At 42.8% G+C, this 23,699-nt stretch overlaps 1 protein-coding gene across 1 annotated transcript in view; it reads left to right on the forward strand.

Moving 5' to 3' along the window:
- LOC128136230 (geranylgeranyl transferase type-1 subunit beta-like) overlaps positions 1-23,699 on the forward strand; it is an 81,210-nt gene that overhangs the window by 34,980 nt on the left and 22,531 nt on the right. The window contains 4 exon segments of the mRNA XM_052775463.1: positions 5,230-5,297; positions 15,751-15,902; positions 19,306-19,438; positions 20,366-20,411. Coding sequence (XP_052631423.1) covers positions 5,230-5,297; positions 15,751-15,902; positions 19,306-19,438; positions 20,366-20,411 — 399 coding nt within the window.

Genomic DNA, 23,699 nt, shown 5'->3' on the forward strand with positions numbered 1-23,699 from the left:
CCGTCTTGGACCCACAGGAATGCGTATATAAGGCTCTTTATCAGCAGACCATTGGCAGGTATTCACCATGCGGACTGGGCGGCCTGAACCCCAAACCGCAGCTCCTAGTTTATTAGCCCTTCCAGTTCCTCTCGCAGTGCCGCGAAAGGGTCCCGTTTCTCTTCCCGAGGGGGCGGGGTTGCCGGCGCTTCCCTTTGGTCTCTAGCTTTCCCCTCCAGCAATTCCACTCCCGGATGTCGTCAGTGGACTGCCCGTGCAGCACGGCTCGGGCTGCCCCCAGTGCCGGTGCCTTCCGCCAGAGAGCGTCCCTTCCGGGATCGTAGTTCCGACCCGACCGCCCGCGAGATCGAGACCGCTCGGGGCGGGGTTTACAACCGGCTGGGCGGACCTTCCTGCTGCCCTCCGTGCCACCGCTCGGCTCCGCCCATCCCATCTCGCGCCCGTGAACTACTATGCTGTGCTGTACTTCCGCCCAGGTCATCACGTGCGCGGGCGGCCTCTGGGGGTTCTGCTGATTGCGTTCAATGGCCCCCTGGATTCTTTCTCTGACGGACTGGACGTGTATCTTTAAAGCGTCCGGCAGACCTCTAATAAGGGGTCTGAGGTGGCGGAGATCCACCGGGGCAGTCATCGGTATCCCTTGCTGCCCTCTATCATACATGGCCTGAACACAGGCGGCTTTTTGCACTCCCTCCGTTAACTCCGACAGTCCCTTTACCCGGATAGTAATAGGTTCTCCTCTCTCCCTGGGGTCCACACCCCCAGCCCAGTAAGCTACTCGGGCCGTTATCGACTGATCACCCACCGGTCCGTCACTCAGGAACACTCCCGGTCCCCAGTAACCTCTTGCTTCATCATCACTCAACAGTATCCAATCCCCAGCCATTAAAGAAACTCTCCACAAATACTTAGATTCGGTTTCGCCCGGCTTGCATGAAAACTTAGCTTGTAACTCGCTGAGTTCGGGTCCCGACCAAGGGGTTGTGCGAATAGTGGTTCGGGGGCTCCCACCGTGTGGACCCCTGTGCCTTTCTGTTTTAATAAGGGGTCCCACGTCCCTTTCTTCCAATTCCACCTTCGGACAATCTATTTCCCCATGCCTTTTAGCAGAATCCCTCTTTTGGTTTTTTGCTTGAATCAAGTAGGTGCCTAGGAGGGCACACAAACTGCTTTGGCCTTTGCCATCTCGACTACTTCTGTGGCATAGGTTTAATTCTCTCCACGACCGCTGCTGAATTGGACCACTTCTCCTTCGCCCATTCCAGACCTGGGGGAGAAGGGCTGCAGCCGTGCTTCCGTAATAATTCCTCTATTAACACCATCCTGCCAACTATGGCAATTTAAAATGTTACGGATGCATGCACAATCAAATCCAACAGGCGTTAGAAATCAGATTTATTCTTCAGTAAAAAGTTAGTTAGAACTCCGATAACATTTTATAAACCACAGGCTCAATGATGTAAGGGGAATTAGTACTACACAGCCGACTTAAGAATCCTTAAGATTTAAAAGCGATGACTCAAAATGCGCATATCACTCACCTAAAAGCTGAGGGCTCTCTCCCTGGAGGAGTTACCTTGGGCAGTGCCCCGACCCAAGGGGGAGTCCCTGACTGCAGACCCACTGCTCCAAGGAGGACTGATTCCAACATGTCCTCCGGCGGGACCCCGTTTATACCCCTGTCGAATCTGATCTGTGGTCATTTAATCCCTATTTGCCAAGAAGGTCACCTCAGTGTACCTGGCATGTCTCGATTGGTCTGTTCAACTTTCAACCTGCGGCCTCTTGGGTTTAGGGTTTTTTTCCTCTTCCCCCTGCCTGGAGAAGTTTCGTTTCCTGCTGGGCGGGGGGGTGGGGGGAGTATACTGCCACAACCATAAGCCAGTATTACACAGTACATCAAAGCGAAAGCCTTAATCCACCTCCCACGCATGATAAGCAGCAGCACAGGGACTACATACAGCAAGTGAGGTGATACATAACAGAACTTTAAAAACGAGAGCAACAACTCTAAGAGGTCATAAATCGACATAGTGACCAGCGACTATTAGACCAATGTAATGAATGCTTGTAACAAATTCATTTTCACAAGCTCTGGTCAGTTTTGTCACTATCTCAACCCTTCGTGCCCCACGTTGGGCGCCAAAATGGAATGTCGTGGTTTAACTCCAGCCAGCAACTAAGCACCATGCAGCCACTCACTCACTTCCCCCCACACCCAGTGGGATGGGGGAGAAAATCAGGAAAAGAAGTAAAACTCGTGGGTTGAGATAAAAACGGTTTAATAGAACAGAAAAGAAGAAATTAATAATGATAATGATAACACTTATAAAATGACAATAGTAATAATAATAAAAGGTTTGGAATATACAAGTGATGCACAATGCAATTGCTCACCACTCTGAACCAGTGCCCAGTTAGTCCCCAAGCGGTGATCCCCCTACCCCCACTCCCCCCAGTTTATATGCTAGACATGACATCACATGGTACGGAATACTCCATTGGCCACTTTGGGTCAGCTGCCCTGGCTGTGTCCCCTCCCAAGTTCTTGTGCCCCTCCAGCCTTCTTGCTGGCTGGGCATGAGAAGCTGAAAAATCCTTGACTTTAGTCTAAACATTACTTGGCAACAACTGAAAACATCAGTGTTATCAACATTCTTCTCATATTGAACTCAAAACATAGCACTATACCAGCTACTAGGAAGACAATTAACTCTATCCCAGCTGAAACCAGGACAAACCCAAACCCCTGTTGCCAATACCAGCTCCGCAGCCAACTATTTACCTTCATTATCAGTGCCCTGCTCCTCACACCCTTTCCCCTCACCAGCAGGATAGAGGAGAACACCACCTGGGCCCCCATGCCCCTTACTACCGCCCCCAGAGCTCTGTAGTCGCTTTTGATACTCTCCAGGTTGCCCCTGGCTGTAACATTTGTGCCCACATGGAAGAACAGCAGGGGGTGGTAATGAGAGGGTCATACGAGCTTTGGCATTCCCTCTACAACATCCTGGATCCGGGTCCCCAGCAGGCAGCAAACTTCTCTAGATGACAGGTTGGCTTGACAGATGGATTCCTCTGTCCCCCTCAGCGGGGATGACTTGCTGCTTCTTCTTGGTGGTCTCGCATGGTTTGGGGTCAGGTGGCCCAGATCCTTTGCTTGAAGGCACATCTGGCTCGTCTTCAGTTTTGCAGCCTAGGGCTTGGAGGGCTTCATCTGCCATCTGAAGCTCCACCTGCATTGAAGCCTCTACCCTAGCAGGGACAGCTGCTCCAACACGTGCTGGGGAAAACTGCCCTGTGGTGAGTCACCACTATAGCTGAGACTGTTTATGCTGGTACGAATTCAGCTGAGGTCCCCTTCTTTGAGCCTTTTTCACTTTGTTGGTATGACTAGAAGATAGCAGTTTTTAATGCATGACAAACTGACTTCGTTACACTTGTCATTAAAAAAACCCTTTTGTTTGAAAGGTATATGGTGGAGGAAGTGGAGAATTGCAGGTGTTTTCTTCTGTGTCCTGGTTTCAGCTGGGATAGAGTTAATTGTCTTCCTAGTAGCTGGTACAGTGCTATGTTTTGAGTTCAGTATGCGAAGAATGTTGATAACTGATGTTTTCAGTTGTTGCCAAGTAATGTTTAGTCTAAAGTCAAGGATTTTTCAGCTTCTCATGCCCAGCCAGCAAGAAGGCTGGAGGGGCACAAGAAGTTGGGAGGGGACATAGCCAGGGCAGCTGACCCAAAGTGGCCGATGGGGTATTCCATACCATGTGATGTCACATCTAGTATATAAACTGGGGGGAGTGGGGGCAGGGGGATCGCCGCTCGGGGACTAACTGGGCGTCAATCGGCAGGTGGGGAGCAATTGCACTGTGCATCACTTGCATATTCCAATCCTTTTATTATTACTGCTGTAATTTTATTAGTGTTATCATTATCATTATTAGTTTCTTCCTTTCTGTTCTATTAAACTGTTCTTATCTCAACCCACGAGTTTTACCTTTTTTTCCGATTCTCTCCCCAATCCCCCTGGGTGAGGGGGAAGTGAGTGAGTGGCTGTGTGGTGCTTAGTTGCTGGCTGGGGTTAAACCACGACATTCTGTTGAATGATAGTTCACTCCATGGAAGTTAGTTTCAAAGACTTGTCTGATAGAGAAATTGCACACTGTAATTGCATAGAAACTTGTATCAGTCGAAGTAATTCAAATTTAGAAGTTGCATATATGCAGAATGTATTTTAAGTTAGAAGTTAATGTGTTGATAAATTACACTACAGTTTATGTACCACATTGCTTAATGATCTTTTTTAGGGCTTTCAACATTATAACTATTTTTCTTCACTTAGTCTGGTGCAATTTTCCCTAATTTAGGTTTGAGTCTGAAGTTGGGGGGAGGGGAAGAGAATTTAAGAACACCCTAGTGCTGATGATTTAGAGTACTCATTAGGCTTTTAGCTTTGGATGTTGAGGAGTGAAGCAGTTGAGTTGTTGCAGTGCAGAAACAGATTTGAGCCCTGGAAACCTGTACTTAGCTCTAGACAGTATGCGGTACACACTTCTCTGTGCTACATGCTCAGATACCATGACACATTTAAAACAAGTCACATCTGAATCACTGAAAGAAATGTTTGATTGGTAAAATGTTTTTGTGCCTGAATTTTAGGTGGCAGAGGAATAGCTCCATTAAAAATTTGTCTTTCACATCGTTTTAAGTATTTCATTCTGACTGTATCAAGTTAAATCACTACTAGCTTAAAACTGTAAATTGTTTGTCCTTGTACATGTTGCAAAGTATTTTAAAACAATTCTTTTTAGGAACAGATAGTATTACCAGGCAGGAATCTAGAGAGGAGAAAAAAAATCTGGTAACTCTGAGCACTTTTCCAGGGGAGTCATTTTTTAAAGATTTTTGAGAGCATGGAAGACAATTGTATGCTGGTATGAACAATGTATTTCCACCAAATAAAAAATGGCTTACTTTGTCATTACACCAGGACCCAGTTTGCTTGTGGTTTTCTTTGGTTGTTTTTTTTTTTTAATTTTAATTTTTTTTCCTTTTCATAATGGTAACAAGCTGAGGTTGGGAATATACTGAAAGGACACATACAAATACTGGTAATACTGCGAATGGTGTTGAACTAACAGGTTTTGATCTTGACTGGAGAATTATGGTTTATAATGAATGTTTCAGCAAAGCAAATTAGTTGACTCTTTATTTTTCTTCCTTTTCCAGGCTCAAATTTAAATCGCTGTGGATTCAGAGGCTCTTCATATTTAGGGATGCCATTCAATCCATCCAAGGTTAGTTAAGTGTTGGGGAAAAAGATTTTCAATTAGGCAGTAAATGATCATGTGTCTTTTTTATAATATTACCTACAGAATTGTGGAAAATCTGGGAAACAGGGTTTTTTTGCACTGTTAGTATACTGAAACAATTACAGAGATTTTAAAAAACGTGCAGTACTCTTAAAATGGTACTGCTTGTGTTTCTGGGGGCAGTGACATAGAAACTGTGGCTTGTCTTAGTGCACTTATCTGATCTATAACTGGGGAGGGGAAACTTCTCCAGGTCAAAAACTGTCTGTGGACCTGGAAGTGAAGGGCAGAACAGCTCTGTATCAGGTAGTACAGCACATGCTGTTCTTCAGTGTTCCTCTTCCTTTGATGAAATATGGGGTGTTTGATTGTACCTGGTATCCATTCAAAAAGGCAAGGCTCTGCTCATCCCAGTCTGTGGTGGAAGATCATAAGAGAGGATGCTTTTAAACCTATGGAACTGAGGTTCAAGAGAATTAAGTCTGTATAGGAAAAGAAATTGTCCTTAATACAGGGGAGAAAGGAGGTGAACAGAGGCTGCTAAAGATGATACAGAAGGCCTGATAGGGTTGGAAGATGGAAATAGGGGCCAGTGTGCAGGAAGGATTGTGAAAAAGATACAGAAGTTCTGTGCTGTGTTTGAGGATGAAAAGGCAGATCTCCTCACTAAAGAGTAGATGAAACATCTGAAGAGCCCTAAGTTATGACCAAGTATTTGATTTTTCTAGAGGACAGATAACAAGAAAATTTTAGATATGAGTTTATGAATACTGGGATATGAAATTGAAAGCGAGGATGGACATCTGATATGGTTATGACTGTAGATGAGTGTGAAAATGCTTGAACTAGCTCGAATATGAAGGTGGTACAGCATCTTGTTTTGACCTCATTTTTATTTATTCTAACAGCACAGCTTTACGTTTCTGAGTAGCTTGTGGGAATGTTAATCTACTCTAGAGTAATAACCACTTAATGCCTCTTCTTGTCAGCGAAGTATTTATAGTAGTAATTGTGGTGGGTTGACCCTGGCTGGATGCCAGGTGCCCACCAAAGCCGCTCTATCACTCCCCCTTCTCAGCTGGACAGGGGGGAGAAAATATAACAAAAAGCTCATGGGTCAAGATAAGGACAGTTTAATAAAGTGAAAGCAAAGGTCACGCGCGAAAGCAAAGAAAAACAAACGATGTTATTCTCTACTTCCCATCAGCAGGCGATGTCTAGCCACTTCCTGGGAAGCAGGGCTTCAGTACGCGTAGTGGTTGCTCCGGAAGACAAAAATGCCCCCCTTCCGTCTCCCTTTACTTAGCTTTTATAGCTGAGCTGATGTCATATGGTATGGAATATCTGTTTGGTTAGTTTAGGTCAGCTGTCCTGGTTATGTCCCCTCCCAAGATCTTGCCCTGCCTCAGCCTGCCGTTGAGGGGGGGGCAAAAATGTTGGAGGGACAGCCTTGATGCTGTGCCAGCAGTGCTCAGCAGTAGCCAAAACACTGGTGTGTTATCAACACCTTTCTAGCTACTGATGCAGAGCACAGCGCTATGAGGGCTGCTATGGGGAGTATTAACTCCATCTTAGCCAGACCCAATACAGTAATATTTAGAAGTTATGCTTTATAACAAGGGAAAAAATAATTATAAAGACAGTTTTGTATGTCTCTACATCAGGTGCTACAGCAGTGTGTGACAGACAAGGTAATATCTCTCTTGGTTTGCTTTGGTATTTACCCCTTTTTACACTAGAGATGGTGTCTGCAGTGAGCTTCAATTGTAGTAGTAAGATGAATTCATCATCTGTTTTAACTGGAATTCACCTCAGTGACAATCCTACCTCCAAATGGGCTTGAAGGAAAGAAGGAAAACTTCTGCTTAAAAGAAAACCTAAAACAATTTGGGATCTCTACTGGTAACTTATTGGGATACTTTATTAAAAAATAAAGCTTAAAGGCAAAACAGCAGACCATAATTTCAGTATGGTTGTAGTTTAAAAAAAAAAAGTTTTAATCAGAAAGAAGCTGGTTGTCTTCCTTTTGATAAGTCACCTAAAGCAGTTGAGGTTGTAAGGCTATTATTGTGGTATAATTGTTATAAAATTAATAAAGACATAATTTTTCAAAGCAAGATAATAAAAATGTATCAGTCATGTTTTCCCAAAGGTCTGGTGGGTTAGTGCCATGCCATGTAGTACATTAAAAGGAGTATCTACTTTTGGGAAACTTTTTCAAATCTTCCCCAGTGCATAAAGCTTGAAGAATGAGTTTTGCCACGATAGTCAGCTGTTAGTCTCCACTCCCCATTAGACTTTCGCACTGGCCATATGGGACTATTAAAGGGTGAGCGAGTTTTGCTGATCAGTCCTTGGCTCTCCAGGCGACAAATCAACTTGTGGATGGGAGTCAGGGAGTCTCGGTGCGATATTGCCGCCGGTGCACCGTTGTGGTAGCAATTGGCACTCTTTCTTCAACCCCAGCAACCCCACAACCGAAGGGTCCTGAGAGAGACCAGGCAGGGTAGACAGCTGTTCAATTCCCTCCGTCTCCAAGGCAGCTATACCAAAAGCCCACCGATACCGCTTTGGGTCCTTAAAATACCCTCTCCTGAGGTAGTCTATGCCAAGGATGCATGGAGCCTCTGGACCAGTCACAACGGTGTTTTTGTGCCACTCATTCTCAGTTAGGCTTACTTCAGCCTCCAATACAGTTAACTGTTGGGATCCCCCTGTCACACCAGAAATACAGATGGGTTCTGCCCCTTTATAACTTGATGGCATTAGAGTACACTGTGCGCCGGTGTCTACTAGAGTCTTATACTCCTGTGGGTCTAATGTGCCAGGCTATCGGATCCACACAGTCCAATAGACCCGGTTATCCCTTTCCTCCACCTGGCTGGAGGCAGGGCCCCTCTAATTCTGGTCAGAGTATCCATTACCCACTTCTCATAAAATTGGCTCAGAAGTCCCTTCAAGAGGATCAGAAGTAAGATCAGCCCTTCTACTCTGTTTGGAAACTGGAACAGCATTTTTCCTGGTAGAATCCCCTTTTGTGGTGGTTTTTCCTCGCAGCTTACGTACCCGTGCATCTAGGACCGAGGTAGGTTTTCCATCCCATTTCCTCATGTCTTCTCCGTGGTCACATAGGTAAAACCACAGGGCACCTCGTGGTGTGTACCTTCTATATTCTTTCTCTTGGGCAGAGGAACGCTCACCCCTAATAGCTGAGACATTGGTCCGTACAGGTGGGGAGTAGGACATATCCTCTTTGAATTGCTGGAAATCCCGGGACAGCCTCTCCACAGCTGAAATGCAGGCTTGTAGGGAGGAAGCGAGATTTTCTTTGTATTGCTGGAGGTGGTGAGCCATTTCATCCACCGTTGGTGCCTCTTCGTCTTTCCAGGTCATTATTGCCAGTGGGCTGGGATAGGATGATGGTGCGCTCCGTACAAACTTCCGCCACATGGGTCGTGTGCATTGGACTTCGTCTGGATCTTTGGGCAATTGTGGGTTGTTTGGGTCATAATACATTGTCTCTAGCATGGCTAATTCCCTCAGATATTGGATACCTCTCTCCATGGTGGTCTACTTGCCTGGTTGACATATAACATCGTCCTTGAAGGGGTACCTTTCCTTCACGCTTGACAGGAGTCGCCTCCAGAGGCTAAGGGCTTGTGTCCCTTTTCCAATTGCCTTGACAATGCCACCTTCCCTGGCAAGCGATCCCAGCTGCTTGGCTTCCCTGCCTTCTAATTCCAGGCTACTAGCCCCATTGTCCCAGCATTGGAGCAGCCAGGTGATAATGTGCTCACCTGGATGACGGCTGAAATCTTTTTGCATGTCCCACAGTTCACTCAGGGATAGGGATCGGGTGATTACCTCTGGTTCTGCCTCTTCCTCCTGTTCTCGTGATGACCCTGGTTCATCTTCCTCCTTCGCTAAGCAAACTGATTTTTTTGTATGTTTCTTCTTCTGTATGGGGGCAACTGATAGCGGTACGGGTTGGTTCTCTGGTTCAGCTGTAGTGCCTGTCGCCAGGGTTGGAGGGGCTGTAGTGCCTGTCGCCTTGTTGTTAGATCCAGAGACCTTCTCTTCCCCTTGAGGGTACTGAGTGGTGTTGGACAGGGCTCGATAGGCATGGGCCAGGCCCCAGCACGTTGCAATGATTTGTGTCTCTCTGGAGTTGCCAGGGTGACAGCATGCTTTTTCCAAATATTTTATTAGTTCTTCCGGATCGTGCACTTGTTCAGGGGTGAATTTCCAAAACATTGGAGGTGCCCGCTGTCCTAGGTACTTGCCCATTCTACCCCACACAGCTTGCCACTCATAATTATCCAGCCTCGGGGCAGATGTCTGGGTGATTTTCTTAAATAGTTGTTTAACCTTAAACAAGACCTGAACCACATTCAGGAACATGCTAGTTCCTAGCAAGAGGACCACGCTGGTTTCAACATCCCAAGGGTATTCAAATTTTTCCAAATTCTCAAACGCTACTGTAATTAGACTGGAGGAGAAGGGAAAGGGGAAGAAAGGTGTCTCGCCCATAGATTGGCTCTCCGAGGAGGAGAGGTAAAGGGTGTAATTATTAATAGTTTCCCACAGATGCCTCCTGAAGTATAGAGGTGACGACAATGCTGAGTGCAAATACTGGATTAGTCCCACGACCGATAATTTTATCATACCATAAGCCAATATTACACAGTACATCAAAGCGAAAGCCTTAATCCACCTCCCACGGATGATAAGCAGCAGCACAGGGACTACATACAGCAAGTGAGGTGATACATAACAGAACTTTAAAAATGAGTGCCACAACTCTAAGAGCTCATAAACCTACATTATGACTAGCGACTATTAAACTAGTGTAATGAATGCTTGTAACAAATTCGTTTTAACATGCCCTGGTCAGGTTTGTCTTTTCTCAACCCTTCGTGCCCCACGTTGGGTGCCAAAATGGAATGTCGTGGTTTAACCCCACCCAACAACTAAGCACCACGCAGCCGCTCACTCACTTCCCCCCCACCCAGTGGGATGGGGGAGGGCATCAGGAAAAAAAAGGTAAAACTCATGGGTTGAGATAAGAACAGTTTAATAGAACAGAAAGGAAGAAACTAATAATGATAATAATAACAATAATAAAATAACAATAATAATAATAAAAGGATTGGAATATACAAATGATGCACAATGCAATCGCTCACCACTCTGAATCGATGCCCAGTTAGTTCCCGAGCAGCAATCCCCGCCTAGGCCAACTCCTCCCAGTTTATATACTAGATGTGATGTCACATGGTATGGAATACCTTGTTGCCACTTTGGTTCAGGTGCCCTGGCTGTGTCCCCTCCCAGCTTATTGTGCCCCTCCAGCCTTCTTGCTGGCTGGGCATGAGAAGCTGAAAAATACTTGCCTTAGTCTAAACACTACTTAGCAACAGCTGAAAATATCAGTGTGTTATCAACATTCTTCTCATACTGAACCCAAGACATAACACTGTACCAGCTACTCGGAAGAAAGTTAACTCTATCCCAGCTGAAACTAGAATGTGGGCCTTTATTCCATGAAGCCAGACTACAGCTAGCAGAAATTCTGAAATGCACATAGTGTCGTCACCGGGACTTCAGCACTAATTGTTCTGCTCTCCAGACAGATTCCTGTTGCACTGCATTTCTCCTTAATTTAGACATAACCTTAGTGGGTCACATTCATTTCCTGTGGGTGTTTAGTCTAAATGTTTCACAATACATAGGCAGTTTAACACCGTTCTTGTTCTTCATTTTTGAGATTTTAACTGGTGTCTGTCTTAAAATAATTTTGGTTACCTGTGTGTCATTGGCCCATGAAGCTCATGGTTTGAGATGATGGCAGCAGCGTCTTGGTTTTTTTTTGGTTTGGTTTTTATGACTAGCCTGACAATTGGATTACTTGTTGCTGCTATTCCTTTGGTCTGCAATGTCTATGAAGCGGAAATAGATCAATTTAACCAGAAGTAGCTTTATTCATAGTACAGAACTTAATCAGCAGCTTATTTTAACCAAGCACGAAGGTGCCCATTTAAAATCAGTTGCTTTGACTATGGTGTCTTTGATAAATTCAGAGTAGACTTTTACGCTGTGTCTGAATTACTTTGTCCTACATAGCAGAGGTGGTTTAACAATGGGTTTTTCTATTAAATACACATAATGCTTAAACGCCTTTGATATCCAACATAAGTCAAGAAACTTAAAAGTCAGCAATCTTGTAGTTCAGGTATTTTTCTTGCATTTCATTTCCATACAGAAAAAAAAGTGCACTTTTGTACTTGAAAACATTTTATTGGGGGGAGATGAGATTATTTTTACCTTAAACATTCACTTCTGTAGTCTCAAGGGTACAAAAATAGAATTTTGCAGTTGGAATGTACTATGTTTCTAGATATTCCTGAAGAGGGCTTTTTCTTTTTTTGTTGAGTTTTATTTTCTTTTTTTTGGGGTGGTGTTTTTTTTTTTTTTCTTTTCTTTCAAGAATTCAAAGACCTATGCCAGAAAAAGCAGTTGGGAGCTTCTGAGGAGGGTTCATCTTCGCTTATGTAAGTTTGAAATTTAAAGTTACTTTAGGAAAAAAAAAAATGAAGTCCTTCTTCAAGTGCATATGATCATTTTTTCTATAGTTTAGTAAAGGGAAGGAATGTTGTTAGATAATTTTGAAAAATATTTTAAATATTAAAAAACCAAACCCTCCAAAAACCTAAGCCCTGCTCAAGGTTATCTAGCTCAATACAAGGGTATACATACGTGTAATGGAGCCATTGATTAGTCTTACTTTAATCACAAAAGACTTTCTCCCATCCATACAAATTTTGGAAGCATTAGCAACTATCTTACAAAACCTTTAAAACTTCTTGTAATCTTTTCCTTTCGGAAAAAATATTTAACTTCTACTTTGTGGCATAAAATTGTCACAGGACCAGTTTCTACAAATTTAATGACTTCCCATTTAATTTTTTACCTCTTTATATGCAAAAAAAGGTAAATTTTTTCTTTTTTTGTCTGGAATATCTAGTTCTTCTAAATGATGTCCCCTCAAAGAAATCCTGTTATTCGGGCCCAGGTGTGTTAGTTGAATTAGCATGTGAAGTATATATTGTTATGTGTAGGTAAAACATAGTATGTGATGAGTTGTATCATGACAAGCTTGAAATAATTCCATGGAGCCTAGAGCAGACTAGGAGATAAATTGAATTCTAGTGCACTTAAAATTTGAACAAATTATATTTGTTTTACATTAAAAAAAAAGAAAAAAGCATGTATGGTAAACAAAGATCTGTTAGGCCCTCAAAAACTCCCAAAACCCTAGAGTAAGTTTACATGTGAAACTTCATCTCGGCCTTTGTGAGTATGCTTTGTAATAATTTGTTTATATGATCTCATACTTGATTCTGAATCTTCTGTGTTTAATTTTATTGAAATATTTTATAGTTTGCTAGTAGGGTGGAGCACAAAGTTTTATACACCTCAGGGGTTGCTGAAATCCTGTATTTGGAAAAACAGTATGCTACCCACACATGTTGAAATGTTTGCATGGAAAAGAAAGAGGAGATAAAATTTGTACATTGTCTAGATACTGTAGGGATTGATACTGTTTGTTGGGGGGGCTGTTATTTTGTATCATGAGCATACAGTATATGTGCTTCTAACACTTCTGTAATCTGTTTTTATTGCAGCAAATAACAGTGTAAAAGAAATACCTGCATTCACACAAAAAATAAAGACCCAGTTATTTTAATATGTTTGTAGGCTACCAAAGCTTTGCAGACAATATGGATGTGTGTGTATATAGAAAAGTACAATTTAGAGAAAGCAGGAATTTTCAGTTACTTTGTGTTGACACAGTGTGAAAAATTGCCACTTAAAGGGGAATATTCTTTTGAGATTTACAGATGCCTTAGAAAATTTATTGAATATCCAAGCGCCTTCATAGTAGTTGACATTTGGATAGAATTTCTGTAACCATGGTTTTAAAAACTCAAGCCTGAATTTCCTTAGTGTGATTCTCATTTGCTTAGTAAATTTAATCTTCCTCTGGAAATAAATAGAATTTTCAAAATTAAAATTGAACTGTTTCACTATATCTACTCTGCTCTTGTGAGACCCCACCTGGAGTACTGCATCTAGCTCTGGGGGTCCCCAGAGCATCAAGAAAAAGAAGAAATCTTGAAGGAGAAAGAATTCAGAAAAAATGCTCAAGAAAATGTCTTTGTCTTGAAGAAGCTCAGAAGCAAAAAGCAGAAGAAAGGAAAAGACCTTATTGTGGCCTTTCAGTACTTAAAGGGGGCTTATAAGAAAGATGGAGAAAGACTTTTTACCAGGGACTGTAGTGACAGGACAAGGAGCAATGGTTTTAAATTGACAGAGAGTAGATTTAGATTGGACATAAGGAAGACATTTTTTACGATGAGGGTGGTGGGACACTGGAACAGGTTGCTCAGAGAAGTTGTGGATACCCCATCCCTGGAAGTGTTCAAGGTCAGGTTGGATGGGGCTTTGAGCAACCTGATCTAGTGATCATCTAAGTTGGACCTAGATAATCTTTAAAGGTCCCTTCTGACCCAAACCATTGTATGATTCTGTGTTTGGAAACTTAGTTTTCTTCATAGTTGCTGATGTGACTTTTTGTAGGTGGTTGGTACTAAATATCGAAGAACCTTTCCAGATTTTTTTCATCTGCTAATGTGTGTCATGTATTTCATTTGACAAAATATGTGAGAAGAATTTTTAGCTACTGAGCTGGGACACTGAGAATCCTTTTAGAGCCAGAATTGGTTCAAATTTGGATTTTCAGGAGAGACTTGCTTTGTTTAAAAGTAAATTAATTGATTACATGAAACTGAAGACTTTTCTGTGACAGAGCAAGTTTGTATCACTCTCTCTATATGGATCTTTAGAGTGAAAAATCTACATTTCAAATGTATTGATACATCACAAGGGTTAAGCTGCTTATAATAAAATTATGGTATGATAGGCCAAGTTGTTCCTTCAGAGATTAGAGCCTGTCATCCACCCAAGAAAAACTTGTTTCACAACTGCAATAGTTCTCCAATCCATTTGAGTATGCAGTTGTCCTCCATCTATGGGGTGCCCCATGGGGAAGTGTGTCTGGGACCGGGGAGCATGCAGGGGAAGAGAGAGTGATGGGAGCACTGGCTCAGGGACAGGAGTGGGAGCCAGCTATGACTGCTGAAGTTTTTGCCCCACTTCTTGACAGAGACCCTGGGGCCAGAAATGAGGGAGAGGAGGGGTGGCTCTCAGCACTCCCCTGTTCCCCTCCTCTGTTGTGTAGCTAGAGCCTTTTCAGTGCTGTTGCAGCCACTTTCACCTTGTTTTGTGCCTGCCTACCGCAATGTGATTCCCTAGTGTGAGAACAGTGGGCAATAGGTATTTTTATCCTAGCTTCTTATTTAAAATAACGTTTTCTGGCTTGGGAAACAAGCATGATTTGGCCTGAAAAATACTGTGTACCCATAACATAATCTCATTTAACTTTTTTTTGTACTGCTTTTTGCATGTGTTTTTAATATGAATTGCAAAATAAAAATGACAATTGACATAATCCTAGTAAAATGTGCTTTAAAAACTTGTCTGTCTTTGCTGCTCAGTACAGAAATAGCTCTTTTATCCTCTTTAAGAGAAAAAAAAGTCATCTTCCAGTTGTTCCAAGTTGATCCATCCTCAGTACCATCCTAAGTATCCAAAGTCATCTTGTTACATGTGGTTTGTGTTGTCATGCATTGGTACAGTCCAGGATGTACCTATAAAATATCACAAGGAAAAATAATAATTTTAGGACAGCTGTATCAATCTCCCTCCTTTTTGGTTTTGTACCATGTAACTAGTCAACATTTAACTCTCATTTTAGCTTCCTAGTTGACTTTATTTGTTATACAAATAGTTTGTTTAAACTCTGATTATTTTTTTATAATATAGATGAAAGTAGATGAGGAGCTAATTTGTTTTCCCTTCAACTGATGGAGAGATTACCAATAATCCCTCACACTACTTTCTACTTGTAGATCATTAAGTTCTAAAATTTTTGCAAAAGGAACCTGTAGAGGTATGGCTATTTAACAGAGAGTTCCCCTGGCTGCCAGGGAACTAATGCCCAGTAGTATGTCACAATAAACTTAGATATGGCTCAGCACATTTGATTCTTTTTGCTTGACTCTTGCATGAATATCAGTGTTGGCATAGTCCTGTTCCAAAGCTTCCTACTGACGAGCTGTTTACAAGTGTAGCAGAGCTGTGCAGTAATTTAGTTTCATCCAGAAAAGTTGAGTGGGATGTGTTCAGTCTAGCCATAATTAGTGAAGGAAAATGAACTTTGCTTATCCCTTTAATAATAAAAAAATGAATATGTGATTGTAATATAAGTTCTTATGATGTGGGTTTTTTTCTTTCTTTCTTTCTTTTTTCCCTTAAGGGTCCTGGTATGTCTCATCCCTATGATAGTGGGCACATAGCAATGACTTACACAGGTCTTTCATGTCTGGTTATTCTTGGAGATGATTTAAGTCGAGTAAATAAAGATGCCTTACTGGCAGGACTGAGAGCTCTCCAGCTGGAGGATGGAAGGTAAAAGATATAAAATATCTTACAACTCTCTGGAAGGTTAATAGAAAACCCAAGTGTAGAATTGAACATAATACATACTTTTATGAAAATAGTTGTATAATATTTTCTTTCTATCAGAAAATATTTTGGTGGGGATAAGCAATAGAACAACATGCTAGTTTACAGGACCAAAGAGCACTTCATGTCCAGAGTTGCTTTCATACTGAAGAATGATGATGTTTGCTTACAGCTGTGTACTTAGATTTTACTGAATATAATTTTTTAAAGAGTACTTTAAGAAATGCATAACTACAGAAATCTTATTCCTGAAGAAATTATGTTTCACTTCATAATGAAATTGCTGTCCCCATTTACCAGCTATGAAAGCCTTTGTTTTGGTCAAATGGCTTTGTATTGCCTAGAAGTCTCCTATAATTAAAACTTTTTTTTTAAATGGAGCATAACTATTAAAATGCAGTGTTACATGTGTAGGTTTTTAAAAAAAAACAACCCAAAACCAAACACCTCCCCCCTCTAGAATGTTCTAAATGTAAGTAGCAAATATGAACTATATGATCTACAATTTCCTGTTACTTACAGCAACAGACTGACCTTAATGGGCTAAATTCTAATGTATGTATACATGGATTTGTTGGTCTACTTCCATTTGCAGCATCTTCTAGCATATGGGGGTGCTTTTACCACTGCTGTATGCATTCCTATTATATGTTGTACCATTTTTGTTGTTAAAGTTTATTCAAGAGGAAGGAGTTAGGGATGAGTTGCTCCAAACCCACTAGCACCTTGAAGCGGTTGCTTGTCATCATGCCCGATTACAATGATAAACTGCACACAGTTAACCTGTTCTACATGTTTGTATCATGTATGGTTTTAATGTACAGACTGATACCTCTTATACTTGATCCTGTATTTTGTATTCCCTGCTAAGAGTGCCAGCTAGCCACCAGAGGGAAAGGAGAGTGCTTTGCACCTCTCTGGGGTAGAATTGCTACTTGAGCGGAAGTCAACTTCTAGTATGACAGACATTTTCATACCTATTAAAACAACTTTTACTGCACCAAAGGGGAAGGATGCACAAAGGCTGGAACCTGACCTAACATCTTGTCCAGATGGAAACAGCAAGCGAGCTGAATGAGGGAAAGAGAAACTTTTCTGGTGTTACCCTACTATAAGTATACTAGACTTACTTTTTATTTCTTCACCCATATCTTCTATTAACTAAAAAAAATGTAATTATATTGTCTCTTTTTAAATGTCATGAATAAATGTGTATATTTGCATTTCTACTTTACCTTGTGTATTGGGTTTGCATGGCAAGGTTTGGTAGTGGGGGAGCTACAGGGGTGGATTTTGTGAGAAGATGCCAGAAGCTTCCCCTATGTCCGACAGAGCCAATGCCAGCTGGCTCCAAGACGGACCCGCCACTGGCCAGGGGTGAGCCAATCAGCGATGGTGGTAGCGCCTCTGGGATAACATATTTAAGAAGGGGAAAAAAACCTGCAGCTGGAGAGAGAAGTGAGAATATGTGAGAGAAACAAGCCCACAGACACCAAGGTCAGTGAAGAAGGAGGGGGAGGAGATGCTCCAGGCGCCAGAGCAGAGATTCCCCTGCAGCCCGTGGTGAAGACCGTGGTGAAGACCATGGTGAGGCAGGCTGTCCCCCTGCAGCCCATGGAGGTCCATGGTGGAGCAGATATCCACCTGCAGCCTGTGGGGGAGCCCACGCCGGAGCAGGTGGATGCGCCCAAAGGTGGCTGTGACCCCGTGGAGAGCCCGCACTGGAGCAGGCTCCTGGCAGGACCTGCAGATCTGTGGAGAGAGGAGCCCATGCTGGAGCAGGTTTTCTGGCAGGACTTGTGACCCCGTGGGGGACCCATGCTGGAGCAGTGTGCTCCTGAAGGACTGCACGCCGTGGAAGGGACCCATGCTGGAGCAGTTCGTGAAGAACTGCAGCCCATGGGAAGGACCCACGTTGGAGAAGTTCATGGAAGACTGTCTCCCATGGGTGGGACCCCATGCTGGAGCAGGGGAAGAGTGTGAGGAGTCCTGCCCCTGAGGAGGATGAAGCGGCAGAGACAACATGTGATGAATTGACTGCAACTGCCATTCCCCATCCCCCTGCACCGCTCGGGGGGAGGAAGTAGAAAAATCTGGAGTAAAGTTAAGCCTGGGAAGAAGGGAGGGGTGGGGGGAAGGTAATTGATTGGTAATAAATTAAATTAATTTTTTTCCCCAAGTCGAGTCTGTTTTGCCCGTGATGGTAATTGCTGAGTTGTCTCCCTGTCTTTACCTCGACCCATGAGCCTTTTGTTATATTTTCTCTCCCCTGTCCAGCTGAGGAGGGGGAGTGATAGAGTAGCTTTGGTGGGCACCTGGCATCTAGCCAGGGTCAACCCACCACACCTTGGTTTAATGTAATTTGAAGTATCTGGATAACATACAAGGAACTTGTTACCTAAGGATGGGATGAAGTTGTAAACCACAGCACTGGCACATCTTAAGTGTCCTGGTTCCTGAGAATATCCTTTACTACATCCAAAGAGTAATGGAGTGGATCCCCGTTTGAGCTGCAGAGAGCAGGAGCTGGCAACCTTGAGGTTAGGAGAGATGAAACTATCTCCCAGTAGGCGTTGGAGGCTTTTGTATGCAACAAGATGGAGTACATACCTGAATCCCAGGGTCAAAGGGGGAGTGTCACAGTGGTGCTTGAAAGACTGTCCTATGTAAAAATATTCTAACTAGCTCTTTGAACCAAATGGAGGCTTATCAGGAAGCAAATCACAGCATCAGTCATCTTTTTAAGGGTCTCTGAGAGAACACCAGATTGTATCTAGATAATCTAGATATAACAACTTTAAAATCTTTTCAGAGTTTGGAAAGAATCTAACCATTAGAAACAAAAAAATGGATTGCAAGTAATTTTCACCATTTGTATTAGAAATTGTAATGATAACAATTACATTTATACATACATGGGAATCTGATCCTAAAGTTGGGCAGGAAAGCCATGTGAGCTATGAAGATTTCTAGGGAGGAAAAGAATTCTGCTAAGAATAGTAAATTCTACAATGGTAACGCATACATCAGTGTATACTGTGATACGTGAAAGAATGTAAACATTAACATATTTGGATAAATAAAGACCAGTGTCATGACATTACTGGAAATAAGGTTATCCAAGCCCCTAAATGTTAATAGTTGTATTCATTTTGCTTAGCTTGGTTAGAATCACATATTCTGAAAAGAAAATCTAATGTAGGTTTAGGTTACATTCATGTGAATACTATAAATAGAAGTAACTAACTTATTTTAAAAGGAAAAATAATGCAATTCCTAAAATGCTTTTCATATTTTCTAATGTAATAGGCTATAAAATGTATAATGAAAGAAACCTTTCTTTCAGTTTCTGTGCTGTGCTGGAAGGAAGTGAGAATGATATGAGGTTTGTGTACTGTGCTTCCTGCATCTGCTACATGCTCGATAACTGGTCAGGCATGGATACAAAAAAAGCGGTAGACTACATTAGAAGAAGTATGGTAAGTATTCCCAAAGTGTTATTTCTCAATGCATTTTCAAGTTAATAGCTTTAGTTCTTTACTATGACTAAAAGTCTATCCATCCAAATAGAAATATTACAGTAATTTGTTTCTTTTCTATTCCTACTTCAATGAGTTGAAAATGAAAAGTACATTCCTTTTTGTATTTATATTTTCATTGTAATGTTTGTACTAGCAAAGTAATCATACTGGTTGTGTACGTTTGCTGCAAGTTAAATTAAATCTCATCTTTTTTCTTTGAAATTCAATTTAAAATTGAAAGCAAGTTTTTAAAAAATGAAGTTCTGATTCCTGAAGGAATAGTATGCTTAGTATGTTGTTGCTTCTGCCCCCCCCTCGCCCCGCCAGTCTTCAGTTTTTGAAAGGCTGATGCTCCATACTTTGAAAGGCTGATGCTCCATACTTTGAAAGGCTCTTGCTCCATACTAAAGCATTTCTTGTGCTTCAGCACTGTACATACAGTAGTACCCTACATTATGCTTTCATGTACATTAACCATCTTTTGGGTTAGAGACAGATTTCATTTATGCACTTCAATTTTGTTTGGAATTATGTATCCATTTTCCCTTTTTAGGCCCCAAAATTGCAGGGCTTTTTAAATGGTTATCTACACTGCACATTTTCCCTTTTTGGCAAAGAAATGTTTACCTAATTCCAGACTTTTAACATATATCACAACTGAAATGAACTCTATGCCCTTTGATTGAAGAAAAAAGTAATAAAAACTGCCTGTATTGAAATAGCACTGATTTGTGCCAAGAGCTTTTTGAGACATAGATTCAGAATTTAACTAGATTAAAATGGTGGAATGGTCTGATAATAATTTTGCTAATAAACTGATAAATTGTAATGTCTGTAAAAGTGATTTCACTCTAAAGTAACTGGTTTGTGGATTTCTTTCTTTAGTCTTATGAAAATGGCCTGGCACAAGGAGCTGGACTGGAATCTCATGGTAAGAATGTTAACATATGTTATGTTCTATACCCATTTTTAAGACTGGAATTGAGAAATGCTGTAAGAAGTGCAGGGTATGTCATGCTTTTCCTTCTTTTCTGGTTTAAGGAAGTGGGAAGAAGAGGAACAAATCCAAAACATGCCTCAGAATATGATGTCTTCTCTTAGTTCCAGCTTAATATCAGACCAGATGGGCTCTTAATATATCAACTCTGTTATTCTTACCTCATGAACGTTTTGTTGAAAGGTGTTGGCTGTAGTTCTCGTCTCTTGCTGACAGAGCAACCTGTTTCCACATGTACCATTGGTATTTTGTGGATTTATCTGAAGAGATCTTGTGCAATGCACTTGATAATTTCCAGTTTCAGCAGATATCAGTAAAGCCTAGAAACATTTACTCTTCTAGTGGTCAGCATCCATTGGGGGCTCAAATCTTGAAGCTGCAGTTAATTTTTGTAAATAAGTGGTAAGGGATTTTAGGAGCAGTCGCCTCCATGAGTAGCTCCAGCCTAGGACTTCCTCCTGCCTGGTCGCTGGAGCCCAGCCCAGTGTGCCTGGGGACCCAGGGTCTCTGCCCAGGCTGAGACAGGGCTGCTGCTTTCCTGCTTGCAGGTTCAACCAGTAGCAAAGTTGAGCACCTATCCAAGACACGCACACACAGGGGACACACACACACACATCTTCTCTGTAAAAAAGATGAAGAAGTGTTCTCAGTTCAGTTAATGTACATCACAGGAAGCTTTCTGGCAGACCACTATATACTGGTTAGGAACATAGTTTTCTTCAAATGTTCTTTTTCATAGATTTAAAGTCAGTCTGATTCATGCGCTGTTCATTGATGACATAAGCCTGCATATTGGAATGAACAGTATGAACAAGATTTTATACTATCACATTTGTATTGCTTTTAATTCCTGAGTGTCCCGATCCAATGTCGGGGAAGGTTTCGATATGATCCCAAGAGTGAGATTAAGACACAAACGAGGTCAAATGCCGTATACCCAAAAGAGTTTTTATTATCCAAAGTATCAAAAGTAGAAAATAGCAGCGATAGGATAGAATGGAAGAAAAGGCAGAAATCAAGCAAGCAGTCGGGATAGAGTTGCAAGGATAGTCACCACCATGGATCCAGCGGCATCCCGTTGGTCCTCAGTCTTCAATTCTTCGGTGGTGGGTGCACACCATGGCTTGTCTCCACGGTTTTTTATAGGGCATATTTCGATGAGGTATGCACATATGTATTGTTCATGCACTGTTCACACGCTGCAGGTTTCGTCTATCACACGACCTTTGCATGATCAACACCAGAAAACAGTATCTTATCTCAAAGACTACAGTTTCCGTGAGAATGGTAGCCTCCACATTCTTACATGCTTGTCGGCTTCAGCCTGTTTCCTCTCCTGAATGCCTCAGTGGCCTAGTAATTGTCCTTATGGACAGAGGAATGTCCTGCTTAGACAGGCGATCTCAGAGACAAAGGGCTTGAGATAAGCAGTCCACAATTCTTGAGATGAATGGCTTGAGAAGTCTCTCACACCTAACAATCTTTGAGACAAACAGCTCGAGATAACAATTCAGTCTCTCACACTGAGCTAACCTGTTTAATGTTAGCTAATATGTTACTATTCTGCCCTGTGGTATAGCCACACCCTCAGGCCTAAATTACTATAGGATATGGTCAGTTTATATATTGTGTAGTTGTGGTAGGTTGACCCTGGCTGGATGCCAGGTGCCCACCAAAGCCACTCTATCACTCCCCTCCTCAGCTGGATGGGGGAGAGAAAATATAGCAAAAGGCTCATGGATCGAGATAAGGACAGGGAGAGATCACTCAACCAATTACCATCACCGGCAAAACAGACTCAACTTGGGGAAAATTAACTTAATTTGTTGCCAATCAACCAGAGGAGGGTAATGAGAAATAAAACCAAATCTTAAAACACCTTCCCCCCACCCCTCCCTTCTTCCCGGGCACAGCTTCACTCCCGAATTCCCTACCTACTCCCCCCAGCGTCACAAGGGGACAGGGAATGGGGGTTACGATCAGTTCATCACACGTTGTCTCTGCCACTCCATCCTCTTCAGGGGGAGGACTCATCACACTCTTCCCCTGCTCCAGCGTGGGGTCCCTCCCACAGGAGACAGTCCTCCACGAACTTCTCCAACATGGGTCCTTCCCACGGGCTGCAGTTCTTCACGAACTGCTCCAGCATGGATCCCTTCCACGGCGTGCAGTCCTTCAGGAGCACACTGTTCCAGCGTGGGTCCCCCATGGAATCACAAGTCCTGCCAGAAAAGCTGCTCCAACATGGGCTCCTCTCTTTCCACAGATCCACAGGTCCTGCCAGGAGCCTGCTCCAGCGCAGGCTTCCCACGGGGTCACAGCCTCCTTCGGGCGCATCCACCTGCTCCAGCGTTGGGTCCTCCCCGGGCTGCAGGTGGATATCTGCTCCACCGTGGACCTCCATGGGCTGCAGGGGGACAGCCTGCCTCACCATGGTCTTCACCACGGTCTTCACCACGGTCTTCACTACGGGCTGCAGGGGAATCTCTGCTCCGGTGCCTGGAGCATCTCCTCCCCCTCCTTCTTCACTGACCTTGGTGTCTGTGGGGCTGTTTCTCTTACATGTTCTCACTCCTATCTCCGGCTGCAGTTTCTGTGCTGCTGCAACTTTTTTTCCTTCTTAAATATGTTATCACAGAGGCACTATCACTGTCACTGATTGGCTCGGCCTTGGCTGGCGGCGGGTCTGTCTTGGAGCTGGCTGGCATTGACTCTATCGGACATAGGGGAAGCTTCTGGCATCTTCTCACAGAAGCCACCCCTGTACCCCCCTGTCACGACCCAGACTGGACAGACCAGGGAGTCATATCTAATTTGAAATTCCCTTGGGCTAAATTAAGGTGACACCAAACGATCAGTTAAAGATTTTATTCATGACAGAAGCAAACTGAACTGGGGAGGCGTGGTAGTAGGTGGCAGGGTTTCTCACAACAGGAATTGCCATAAGACTACTTCTGTAAACTGTGTAACCATATACATCAATTCAGGGAATAAGGAGATTGCCGCACTTTCTCCGCTGTGACAATCTAGGGAAAACGACGCATCGCCAGGGACTCGCCCTGGGGAGAAAATGGACTAACACAGATACTGTGGATCAAACGGTTTCTCCGTTTATTAACTGCGCAACACTCGGTTATATATGTTTCTAATATCTACTCACGCATAAGCCATTTGTTGATTGGTTAACATGTGCCGTTCACGCGCTTAAACAATAGTCTAATT

Source organism: Harpia harpyja, chromosome W, assembly GCF_026419915.1.
Source record: "Harpia harpyja isolate bHarHar1 chromosome W, bHarHar1 primary haplotype, whole genome shotgun sequence".
Classification (NCBI taxonomy): domain Eukaryota; kingdom Metazoa; phylum Chordata; class Aves; order Accipitriformes; family Accipitridae; genus Harpia; species Harpia harpyja.